This window comes from Sesamum indicum, linkage group LG10, assembly GCF_026168435.1.
Source record: "Sesamum indicum cultivar Baizhima isolate 11 linkage group LG10, ASM2616843v1, whole genome shotgun sequence".
Classification (NCBI taxonomy): Eukaryota; Viridiplantae; Streptophyta; class Magnoliopsida; order Lamiales; family Pedaliaceae; genus Sesamum; species Sesamum indicum.
Genome location: NC_142666.1, coordinates 14,444,604 through 14,456,987, shown reverse-complemented (window position 1 = coordinate 14,456,987; position 12,384 = coordinate 14,444,604). Strand labels below are relative to the sequence as shown.

At 35.7% G+C, this 12,384-nt stretch overlaps 1 protein-coding gene across 2 annotated transcripts; it reads left to right on the top strand.

Moving 5' to 3' along the window:
• The first annotated feature begins 193 nt into the window (after positions 1 to 193).
• MUS81 (Restriction endonuclease, type II-like superfamily protein) lies at positions 194 to 9,306 on the top strand. Of its 2 annotated transcripts, XM_011093510.3 has the most exons (16): positions 194 to 1,055; positions 1,671 to 1,759; positions 1,869 to 1,947; positions 2,110 to 2,196; positions 2,289 to 2,414; positions 3,151 to 3,403; positions 3,716 to 3,920; positions 4,007 to 4,131; positions 4,791 to 4,939; positions 5,294 to 5,351; positions 5,638 to 5,796; positions 6,590 to 6,669; positions 6,926 to 6,997; positions 7,097 to 7,157; positions 7,694 to 7,780; positions 8,929 to 9,306. In XM_011093510.3, the coding sequence occupies exons 1-16, from the start codon at positions 862 to 864 to the stop codon at positions 9,031 to 9,033; spliced, it is 1,929 nt and encodes a 642-aa protein (XP_011091812.1). In that variant the 5' UTR covers positions 194 to 861; the 3' UTR covers positions 9,034 to 9,306. The 2 variants fall into 2 exon arrangements, with proteins under 2 accessions (XP_011091812.1, XP_011091811.1); XM_011093509.3 differs by having other exon boundaries at positions 197 to 1,055; positions 6,926 to 7,157.
• The last annotated feature ends 3,078 nt before the right edge of the window (positions 9,307 to 12,384 follow it).

Here is a 12,384-nt window from a genome sequence, read left to right as displayed (position 1 = left end):
TATGTATATATATGTGTATATATATATGTATGTTTTTATGCTAAAACAGTTAAAAACACCTAAATAAGGTGTTTTTTAATGATGACAAATATTGGGTATGTTTTGACTTGTTTCGAAAATAAGTTGGAAATGAACAAGTCAAAAAATAAGTTGGAAATGAAAACAAACATAGTGTTTCTTTTTTTTAGGTTTTCTCCATTTTGCTTTAGCTTTTCGCAAAAGTTTAAAAAAAAACCAAAAATCTCAACAAATGGAAAACCCGAGGTCGTTTTTTTCAACTTCGGGACCGCCGCAACTCTCCAGCCCAAGTTCCCTCTGCAGCCCGTGCCCGCGCACCTACTTAACGCGCCGTAGTTCAACCACCGGCCATCTCCGCCTGATTTGCCTCGTGCCGCTAACGCCATCTTCGGCTGGCTCCAGCCTCCCGCACCCACCAGCGTCTCCCTCTCGGCCTACGCCACCCCCGCCCAAGTCCGCCGCGGGCCACCTCCCTATCCAGTCGCCGCCTCCAGGCTGCACAATCGACTGTGCTAGCCAAGCTTCTTCAAGAAACGTGTAATGAGATTTTTAATTCAACAATATTTGGTTAGGGTTGTAAATAGCTTGAGAATGAGGGTTATTTTAGGAAAAAAATTTAAGTTATTAAATGGGTTCATTTTGTAATGGAACTAAACCAAGGGGACCAAATTGCAATAATGTTTCCCCTACATCCTAGTTCTACAAGTTCAAATCAAGGAACCCTGGCGCCATTTTTATACAAATACATCTGAGGATGTATTCAGACTGCATGTCCTAGCGAAAACAAACCCAAATCGATCTGAATTCGCACCCCAAAAGCCTGGACCCACTGAAGTTGGGGAAATGGAGAATCGAAATAAGGCTGTATGCCCGGGAAACGAAGAGGTGGCAGCCTACTTGTTGAACAAGCGGCAAGAATTAGCGCAGAGTGCCAAGGGCATTTCAGAAAATATGGATATGACGCTTTCCAAGGCATATTCGAACATTTGCAATTGCAAAACCCCTATCAAAACCCTAAGGGACTTGTCCCAAATTAAGTGAGTGAAAGCTCTTCAATTTCTAATTTGCATGGTTAATTCATCATGTTATTCTTATATGGGGATTCATTTGGGAAATGGGGAATGAAAGAGAGTTCCTCGTGGAAAGAGTGCGCCTTCATCTACTTTCGTAGCCTCTCAATTAGTTCTTAAGTGGTTTTTTTTTCCCTTGCATAAGTTGAATTTTAGTTTATCCTTAAAGATTAGTTTTTGTTCTTCTGGGTGTTCTCGTTGAGGAATGCTAAACACAAATTCTGTTTAAAGAAATTGTACTCTCCCTTTAACTGCTACAGGGCACATGATGGATTAACAAGTTGTATCTTGTTTGCCAGCAGCTCCGTTCTTGTGTGGTTTCAATTTACTCTCTAAATGAAGTTCTGTTCTTGTGACATCTGAGTAATTTTGTTCTAGAGAAATTTGGGCAATGAGAAGATATGTGTTACCTAAAAGTTCTGCGGAGTGATTGTAGATGTTAATTTTTTCTTTATTTCCTTTTGGAGTAATCCATTGGTATTGTATTCTAAGGTCAATATGGTTCTCTCCAATGTAGAGTAAGATCAGTGAAAGTAAACAAAAGAAATATTTTATTGATTGGAATCTTGTATGTGATTATAGGGGTGTAGGTAAGTGGATTTTGAAGCAAATGAAAGGGTTTTTTGAGACCGATTCTGGTTCTTCTGAGAACGATGAATTGACCAAAAAGGGTAAGTTCTGTAATACAATAAGATGAAAGATAAGGGTGTTTAGTGATTCAAACATATTGTTCCTTGTAATGGATTCTTGTCTGTGTACTTGACTACTTAACACTATTAGGAAATAAGAAAAAGGGACCAAGGCGCTATATCCCACAAAAGAATTCTGTCGCCTATGCCCTACTGATTTCACTCTTCAGGTAAATGGTGTTAGGGCCTTAATTGTCATATTTCTTTTCCCCTTTATAATTATAACTATTCCTTTTTATTTTATTTCTTTATATAATTTTGTGGTTTTCTTCATCTTAGACTAATTAACATTATCATTATGATCTTTTTTGTTTTCTTATCATCTGGATTAGGGGGACAGAAAATGGGAATGAATTTATGTGCAAACAGGAACTCATTGATGCGGCTGAAACAAGCGGATTGTCTCGTGTGCCAATTGCGTAATTTTGATGTTTTAATTAAAGAATGATCTCTGTACCTGGTTCTTGTATTAAGTTTTTTGTTTTCATCATGTTTTTGTTTCTGCATCTAGTCCAGAAAAGGCAAAAGGGAAAGCTGGACACTTTGGGAGCTCACCAAGGGATTGGTACAGTGGATGGAACTGCATGAAAACATTGATATCTAGAGGCCTTGTCGTGAAGTCGAGCTGCCCGGCTAAGTATGCTGGCTCAATCATTTTGTAGTCCCCTTTATTGCAATACTTTCCATGTCTAGTTTTGGAAACAGGTAATAAAAGAAGAGAGAATAACATAATCACCCTCTCCTACCCGCATTCATGATCCGTAATGCTTGTCAAATATACTTTGACGGGGGCCTTAGATCCATTCACATTGAAACAGAAGCTGTACAGAAGTACATGAAAAGAATGAACAAAAGCTGGTGGAGTGACATTTGTTGTCCACTGTCTGATATTTATGTGTCTAGTTCATGTGTGGTTTATCCCACTTTAATCTTTAGCCTGTGTACTTTCTGGGTTGAAATTGCATGAAATCAAAAGGTAAACCTATATTTATCACTTCAATAACAAGTGTTATCAATTGAGTAAAAATAATTTATTATCATCATTCAATGCTATACATCTTTTACATTCCACCATGTTGCTCAAGCAAGGGTTCCAACCTAAATTAGATATTCTTAGATAAACAAATAATGTTGAATTCTTGCAAGATTATCTCACATATAGTTGAGTTTATGCTGCATTTTATTTTCTATGAAGACAATAACAAAGGTACATAAAATGGGCAATATTCAGAAGCAGTAGCGTTCCATTTCACGCTCAGGGACTTGTTTGATAACAAATTAATGAACTGAAATGATGCACCCGTCTGTGACATTTTGATTTGGATATAGATCTAACTGTTAACTTTCTATGCTTCTGATGACTATGCATGCAGGTATATGCTGACTGAAGAAGGGAAGGAAGTAGCACGTGAATGCCTATTGAGGTCTAATATAAATGATGCAAATAAGAGTTTGGATGGTGTGGAAGGATGTCCGAACTTCAACCAAAGAAAAAAGTCGAGAGTGGATGTACAAGGTGACCCAGATGTAGAGTGTATTAATGGCGCTTCGGTTGGAAACGCGGCAGTTATTAATTTGAAGAAGCCGAAGATATCAATAGATGTGCCCACCGAATATCTTGATAAGGTCCATTCTGAATTCACTTGTATTGCAAGTTTCTTAGGGTTTGAACCTATTCAAGGGATCTCATCTTACTTTTATCATACTTTTTAGAATGAGTTCATTTATGTAGCTGATTCATGTTGGGTGACTGGGCCTTGTCAGCAGATAGTTTAAGCTAGTTATACAAAGACATCAATTTGTTTCTTTGCATCATATGGCACTTTATTATTTTTGTAATCCTCTTGCATCGTATGGCACTTTATTCTTTAATCTTTTCACTGTTCATTTTTCTTTCATTAACTAGTGCTTTCATGTTTTTCATTTTCTTTTTGGTAGTTTGTCAGCATGGGGTTTTCTAGGGAACAAATCATCCGTGCTTTCTCTGAGGTTAAAGAAACATCCCAAAGAAAGGAGATATCTTCACTTTGGCCATCTGTCCTTTGTCGCCTTCGAGAAGATGACATTTATGGTTCAACTTCTGTACCCAAATCTATGACTGATGACCATCATTCTATGCCATCATCAGACCAACATTCAAGTGGTAGTAATCTCTCTCTCCCCACCCCAACCCCCTACCAGAAGCTGGATTTTTCATTATTAGCTTATTTTTCTTGCCTTTTATCTCAGGTCAAGCAGGGTTGTATGCTGGTGAGAATATACAACCGCAAGATATTGCTGCATCTAGCAACCAAAAGTCAACCCTTCATGATTTTGCACGGAGATCATGTAATTTGAAAGCTTGCTCATCTACTGTAAGTTCTATTTTAGATTGCCAAAGGTGGTCTTGTACTGGCCTGTCCTTTTTTGGGTTGGGAACCGGTGGGGACAAAGTCCAGTAAATGGGAGATACCATGCTTTTTTATTAGAAAAAGGGGTGAGAAAGTAGGATTATGTCAGCTGTCCCTCCTTGCAAGCTTTTTCTTTCAATACAAAAGTTGGAGGGGCTTTAGCAGGCGAAGTACCAATAATATCCAATAAACCCGTATCAGACTGTGGACTAGGAAAAGAAGGATTTGGATATAATTGTAACTTACACGGTTTCTATATTCCTGATTACTCTCTTCCTCTTCCTCTTTTTCTCTCTCATTTTTCGTCCAGAACCCTGCCTTTTTTGTACTAAACTAGCTACTGTAAGAAACAGAGAATGTGCAAGCACCTTATAGATGGAGTTGCAAGACCATTTTGGGAATATTTGTGTGGCCTTTTTCTTTGATCATAATCTTGTGTATGAAAATTTGACATGGAAAATCAGTGTACGTGGTCTTTCTTTTTTGTTTATTTGTCATGTAAGCATTATAAAACACTGAAGAGATTGTATTCTGTTAGATTTGAATTCCATTTCACTAAATTAAGGAGCTTGTCTAATTTGGTTTTTAGATACTTTCTTCATGTTCCTATATGTGATGTTCAGGATTATGCTGTGAGCAAGCTCAATGTTCGAGGATCAGAACCTAAACCAAATACTTTAGCAATGCCTCCTTTGGCATTTGGGGAGAACTTTGGGGATGTATATGAAGTAGTTCTGATATTAGATAATCGGGAACAATTTGCTACGCAAGGGTCAGTGCAGCATAACTGTCTTAAGTTTGTATGCTTTCTGTGTGCTTTAAGTTTATTTTGGTGTCTTAATACAGCTGTTCAGTGTGAATTTGTTCATGGCCTTAAAGGTGTTATGTAATCTTATTTGCTCCTAACCATATGTTTAATTTTTGAGAAATACACATATATTAGCATAAAAATCATTTTGTTCTATATTCTCCCCTGCGACGACCCTTCAAACATTTGCCAGCTGCTTTCCTCCTGTTACTTCAGTTTCATGGCATGTGTTGCTGTATAATCTGATTCGTATAGACATTATTTCAGGTCCTCCTGCATTGATTTATAATTCTTATACTATCCTTCATGCTGTTACAGATCGCGTTCAAGGAAAATTATAGAGAACATATGTTCTCAGTTTCAAATTCAGATAGAGGTCAGCACAAGTTGTTGTGTTCTACCCCCAAGCAACTCAATCATCTTAGCTCTGATTTTGTTACTCACTTGCCTTTGCAGCCTGGCTTTGTTATATAGGTCCATAATGTCTTATAGCTGATGCAATATTTTTTCTTCAAATGCAAAATTCAGCACCTTCATTGCTGAATTGCGATCTTGACTGAAGTGGTATCATGTGTCCCTCATAGGCTGTTAGCCTTGCAATAAAGGCACATACATCCACACATTAATCTGGTTACATTATTTAACTTTTGACACTTTTATAGGTTAGAAGGTTGCCTGTGGGTGATGGCATTTGGGTAGCTCGCCATAAGTATCTTGGTAGTGAATATGTTCTTGATTTTATTGTTGAAAGGAAGAAGGTTGAGGACTTACGCCACTCAATAAGGGACAATAGATATCGAGATCAGAAAATGAGGCTGGTGGTAATGTTTCTTTCTTAAATTCCTTGCATCTGATCGTTGTTTTTAATAGATTGCTTTTCCTTTTTGTTCTCAGTTGATACTTTCTAAGTGTATATTCTCACATTATCAAACTATGGCCACATATTTTTGTTGGGAATGATATCTGGCATATGGTACCTTTTTTTCCTTATATTTGGTAAATGATGCATTTCAAAGTTTGAGCACATGAACACTAGATATAGAAGTAGCTGAAGTTGAAAAAAGAAATATGTATACATGAAGATGCATGCAATATTGGGACACCTAATTCTAATTACTAAATATATTTGTTAATTACAGAATAGCTTTTTCTACTTTTGTCCTCTAAAAAGATGTATGTTTTTGGCTTATATGAGGGCAGGAATATGGAAAGAAAAGTCCTCGACAGTGGTAGTTTTTCTCTTAGAATGAAGGTTTTAGTAGATGCCATTAATTTTTTCTTCTCTTGTTTAAGAAAAGTCAAGTGCCATACTGCCATAGCACAACCAATGGTGTCCAAAAGCTTCCAATTTTTATGTAATACAAGTATTTTCATCCAATTCTTTTATGATACAAAATCATCACTTCTCTTCTTTCATTTTCCACTTAAATGTGTTTCAGGCTTTTTAAACTTGAAAGCTGTCTGTTTGAGTTTGTGTATCTACATCTCCAAATTCTGTAAATTTTCCTAGAAAGTTATTTTTCCTCGTGCCTTGAGGGATCTGGCTGTGGTGTATGAATGATCATTAATATCTATCTTTCTTTTCCTTTGATAAATTTTAATGATATTTGAAAGAGATGTGGGCTTAAGAAGATGATATATCTGGTGGAAGGTGATCCAAATTCCTCTGAGGCAGCTGAAAGCATCAAAACAGCGTAAGCAGCACTGTGTAATCTGTTGTTTTATGATGTTTCTATATCAACCTTTCTTTTAATATAAATCATCCTTTATGGAAAATGGAGTTTAACTACAAGAAAAGACCTAATTATCATGTCGGGAGAGGAGTAAACATATTTCCTACTGGGAGTTTATCCTTGTAATTGATTTCTACTCATATTTATGTAGTCTTCTTATAGTGCATCATAGTTTCGTTAGAGTTTTTTTAGGGCTTATGTAAGTTGCTTGTGACAGTTGCTTCACGACTGAGATCTTGGAGGGGTTTGATGTGCAAAGAACAAGTGGCTTAGCAGACACATTGAAAAAGTATGGTTATCTTACTCGATCAATAAACCAATACTACAAATCTCTGGATTCTGAGCAGAAGTTTGCTGGGGTTTGCCCTCCTTTTGACGAATTTATCAGAACATGCGAGGAGTTGGACAAAATGACAGTTAGTGATGTATTTGCAGTCCAACTCATGCAGGTATCAGTGATATTCAAGACATACAGGCAATATGATTGTGTTATTTTGCTAGCCTACATGTATGTGACTGTTCTCGTGAAGCCTTTTTTTTTTAAATACTATCTCCAGACAATAATAAAGCTAGCGATAACGCAAGTGACTCTTGGCTATATGTATGTTTATTACTTTATTTTGTTCTTTTACTTCTGCCTTTTTTTTCTGCTTAACTTGACCACCCCCGACCCTTGTTTTATATTTTTGCCGTCCTACTTTTTCTAGTGGTTGGGAAGGAGGGATTCCTCAGAGTTAGCACATAGACCTAGCAGGTAGAGATGGTAAAACAAAAATCTTATTGCTGAATGAGTATTGATTTGAAACTTCCATGAGTGGAGTAGTGCTATGCTGGTTGGACTCTGCAATCCAACCCAGCTAGCAGTTACACAGTTCTCGATGTAAAGAAGTTTGACAAAAAGGTCGCATGAGACCATCACATGCTTGTTTTGTCAGTTACATAAGATGGAAGAATTTGATAATCTTTTTGTATTTTCTAAATACAGGTTCCACAAGTAACTGAGGACATTGCTCTTGCTGTTTTGGATATGTATCCGACATTGCTCTCTCTTGCTCGTGCATACTCTCTCCTGGTAAGTTTTCTGTCATTATGATGATACAGCATTACAGTTTACCAAAGGTTTCAGAAATCTTGATTTTTTAATTGTCTATTTCTAGATTAGTATTCATTAGCCTAAGTTATCTTTTCCTTTTACTGCTGATATTCCTTCCCACTTCCATCTGTCCCTTGATGGCCAATGCCACAAAGCACTCTCTTCTGAGATCCAGAGTCTAATTAGTGTGAATAACAAATTACGGTTGAAAGTCATCTCTGCATAAATTAAACTCGACTACAGTCTGATGTTGATAAGAGAAACAGAGAAAGAAAATTTTCAAGTTCCTTAGGAAGTTTGGCTATTAAAAACATATGTAGTTGAGATGTAAGTTTGTTCCAAGTAACCATATATTTGACTTATATCCTTTCAGGCAACAACATTTTCTTTCAGTTAGTAATAAATTTTAGACGAGATCACCTTAATGGAGTGAAGATACTATATTTTCATCAGTGAATTATCTTTCAACTTGTAAGACTGACTCCAAATTTAGCAGTTCAGCTTTAACCATTTTCTGCAATTCAATGCTAAGTCCCTAACTCTTGATCCACACAAACGATCGTAGTTTCACATCATATATATCTGATCTTATTTCCAGAAGGCTCCAGGCTTATGTCAATAAGAGGCCCTCTGGTCATGTTAGATCTTTAGATGTAACAGTTGTACTCAACCAAATCTTGTTAAAATTTGCAAGTACTACGATTGCATGGTCAAGTAAGGCTGAGAACGTAACTGAATTTGAAACATGACTTGCAAAATGTAGATTGATTTTGTTGTATTTTCAGATTACTTGGTGATGCATCGTTAATGTTTCCTCCCTTGTTTGTTCTTCATGATTATACCATTTCTCCCTGTATTTGTGTAAATACACATCCAATAATGTTCTCTCATCGAAATCTTGTTAGTTTTGGTGAAGTAACGGGGAAACAGTTCTTGTACATAAAAAAACCTCATGTTGGTAATTAATCAATTGAATTGGCAAAATCTAACATGAAAATTGTTTAGCGATATTAGTTTTATTTATGCATGTGCAGCAATCATTGGTGCGGAAGGATGTATTAGAATTCACTAGATTTTCAAAAGCATGTATGTGCCTTTATTTATTTGAATTTTTCTACTTCGTCTAGGATGGTGATGTTTTTGCCCAAGAGGAAATGCTTAAGAGACAGAGTAACAACTTGATCAATGGGTCTGCCAGCAAAAATATTTTCTACCTAGTTTGGGGCACCTAGTTTGGAATTTTCCACCTACACATGTATATGCTTGTGTGTTTCTGGGTTGATAAGTTGGGACTTCAACTGTAAAGGTTCTCCGCGAAAGAAGAGGGAATGCATGTGTTGCTTTTATTACAGTTTCACTGTAAGAATCAATGTAAATAAATTTATTTAGATGTGAATAAGATTGTAGCTAAGTTGCTTGAGAAGAGCCTTACAACCGCGGCTTACCTTTCAAACATTTCATTCTGTAGCTAAAAGAAACAATTTGGTAAGTTCTTGTTGATGGAACTCATGTGTCTATTCTTTCCTTCCCTTTGTCTTTTAACATTCCATGTCTTCTATGTCCTCACCTAAACAAATATTTCGTTTTATTCCCATGCTTTTATGTGATTGTGTACTCTATATCATTCCATTAACCTCATATATGGTGTACTATAAGTGACCTTGTGTCGTTACTATCATATATGGCGATACCATACTAGGGAACATGAACCTTAGATCTATTGATTAGAAAGAAAATAATGTAGGCCGGAGCATAGATGATTGTATGTTGCTCGAAATGGTTGTTACACATGATGGTTGATGAGGTTGAGGGGTAGTGTGAATAATTAGATCAAAACCTCCATTTACGGCTCTGTTGTAACAACGATTGGGTGAGTTTATAAAAGCTCTTTATGACATTCTATAAGATTTTTTAAAAATAAAAAAAAGTTAGGAGTTTATAACCGTTTATAACCTTTTTATAAAGACTAAGAAATCTTCAATTTATTTTTTAAAATTTAGAAAAAAATCCTTAGACTAACAAAAAACAAAAAAAATGTTATTAATAGTAAGCTCTATCAAATTATTTTATTCAAATACTTTAAAATCTTAATTTAGAATAAGATTTTACATCCAACGAGCTTTAAAAATATTTTATAAGATTGTTAGGGAAGTTGAAAGATTGAAATATCTCCTTTGACTATGAGATATTAATTTAATTTTAGTTTAAAACTTTTAGATTGTTTTAATTTATTTTAGAGCACATAATAAATTTAATTTATCTTTATTCGTCTTCGACAATTAAACCCCATTGAATTTATCCAATATGCTAAACTTAATCAACACAGGCAGAATTGTTTTGACTAACGAACCAGCAACTTCACACTATAAAAGTTGTCTTTCATGAGAAATGGATATCCCATTCCAATTTAACCCGATAGTTAGCAGATTGGAGAATGTTGACGTCGAGAGTCTCTGTGTCAAAACCGGAGAAGCTGTTGCAATAAGCTCCGTACTTCAATTGCATTCTCTTTTGGCAGCTGACGATGAGATGCTCCAAAGGCATCCCCCCTCATTCAGCATGAGTCCAAATGCGGAACACACACAGAGAGCGTTGCATGCGAATCCATGCACTTTTACCGACTTTCTTGGAAAGGACGTGATCAGTGCATATAGTGCCAGCCCCTATTCTACCTCGACTTCACCGATATCTTTGGCCGCCACCTCGCCAAAAATGACGAGTTTTCTACATGCCCTATAGGGTCTTTTGCCAAATGGTTGTGACCGAGCAAGAATCAAACCATAACAGACACAGTTTGATGGACCGAATCACAGAAGCATCGAACCAATCAAGAATATAGTATCATCTGAAGGTCTTGACAGAAGGACGATAGATGAGAAGCTCGAGAAGTGGTTTCCTAGGCTTGAGTTGGCTGGTTTTGGTAAGGTGCCTTTAAGTTACCATGTAATGCTGCCGGCAAGGAGATTGTTGACGAGTTATAACTTAGACGGATATAAACTTAAAGAGGAAAATGGCTGCTTCATGATCTGCTGGCAGGATCAGCCACTTTTCTCAGTGTCAGCGCGGCGGTGTAGGCGGCATAGTTGATCTTAGCATCAGAAGCAGATAGTGATCAAAGTGATCTTTGTGTGCTATGCGTGAAGGATTTGAAGTAACCTTCTTCCGTTGCTGCCCAACACATAATGTGGTGAGGGTTGTATGACATGCATGTATTTGCTATATACCTTGTGGCAATTAAGATTTTTCTGCAGTTTATTTGCTTAAATCTTCATGGGCTGTACAAAGTATGAATTAGCTTCACAGAGCAAGAACATCAACACCCCAGCAGCAGGCCTCTGCTTACATTTCACAAAAGTTTATATATTTAGATGATTACTCTTTTCAAACAAACATAAAATTACAGCTACATCTTTAGAGTAAATTACATCTACTTCCCATGACGTTTCGTATAATTACGATGACTTTCTCGTTATTTGAGAAATTATAACAACGCTCCTGAATTTAACGGTCGTTTAACAATGAGCCTATTCCATTAGTCTGCTGTTGGTTTTCTTTCTTTGTGGTGAACCGACAAAAATATCTTTTTAGATTATTAATTATATTTTTGCATATCTTTTTGAATTTTACGGGCTACTATAGTCATTGGCATATGATGCGTAATTGTTATGTTAATATGTACAATTGGATGAAATTGTATGATTTTTACCAATTAATTTGGAAGGAAAGGCTGTGCAAAATCTACTTAAAGTAACAAACAATCCCTACACTTTTAATGCAGACATAAAAAAGATATTACAAATATATAAAATATGACATTTCAAGGCAGCAAAAATAATCAATGATAATGTAGTAATTTATCCTTGTCGTTCAAGGGCTTCACAAATTATTTTCAAAATCAGATGAATATTTATAATTTTTCAAACAATAAGGAAGTAATTGTAATTATATCAGACCTCAAGGAGATAGCTGTAATTTATCAAACTAACAAAAGTTTTAATTAAACTTAAAATGAAAAAATCATCAAAAAAATTCTTTAAATTATATATACATATAAAACATAAGGGCAATATTGTCCAAAAATTTAATTATAGGGGTAAGTGTTACATTTATTAATTTAAAGGAAAATATTACATCACGAATAGTTAAGGGGAGCAAAGTGTATTTTATCATATAAAGTAAGTAAAAAAATAAAATTATTATATCCCAATTTTATTCCCACATTTATCTATCAACGTTTTCCCAAACAAGGCCTAGCACTTGTGAATAAAGCAGCTCCCATGACTCCCTAATTATACATTACCTGATAATATTTCAAAAAGGCCAAAATGTCGTTTATAGCCCTTTAGATGTTGATTTTATACCATTTAGTCCATAATCTTTAAATTGTGGCCTTAAAGAACCTATCGTTAAATTGCATTCCTTTAGTCTTTTGGGTCACTTTTTAATGAAAACTTAAGGGTAAAATTGTCCATACAAAACAAAAGCTACCAAATATTTTAGTGCTCAATTAAGTTTATCAAAAAATTATAAAATTAAAAAGGGATAATAACACTTGTCTTTTCTGAATTTTTGTGTAATTATAC

Bases quoted from the DNA above. Each gene is read 5' to 3' on its own strand.
- MUS81 (XM_011093509.3), top strand. From the start codon at position 862: ATGGAGAATCGAAATAAGGCTGTATGCCCGGGAAACGAAGAGGTGGCA. The intron at 2,197-2,288 runs GTAATTTTGATG...TTCTGCATCTAG, and splicing joins TTGTCTCGTGTGCCAATTGC to TCCAGAAAAGGCAAAAGGGA. The intron at 7,158-7,693 runs GTATCAGTGATA...TTCTAAATACAG, and splicing joins TTGCAGTCCAACTCATGCAG to GTTCCACAAGTAACTGAGGA.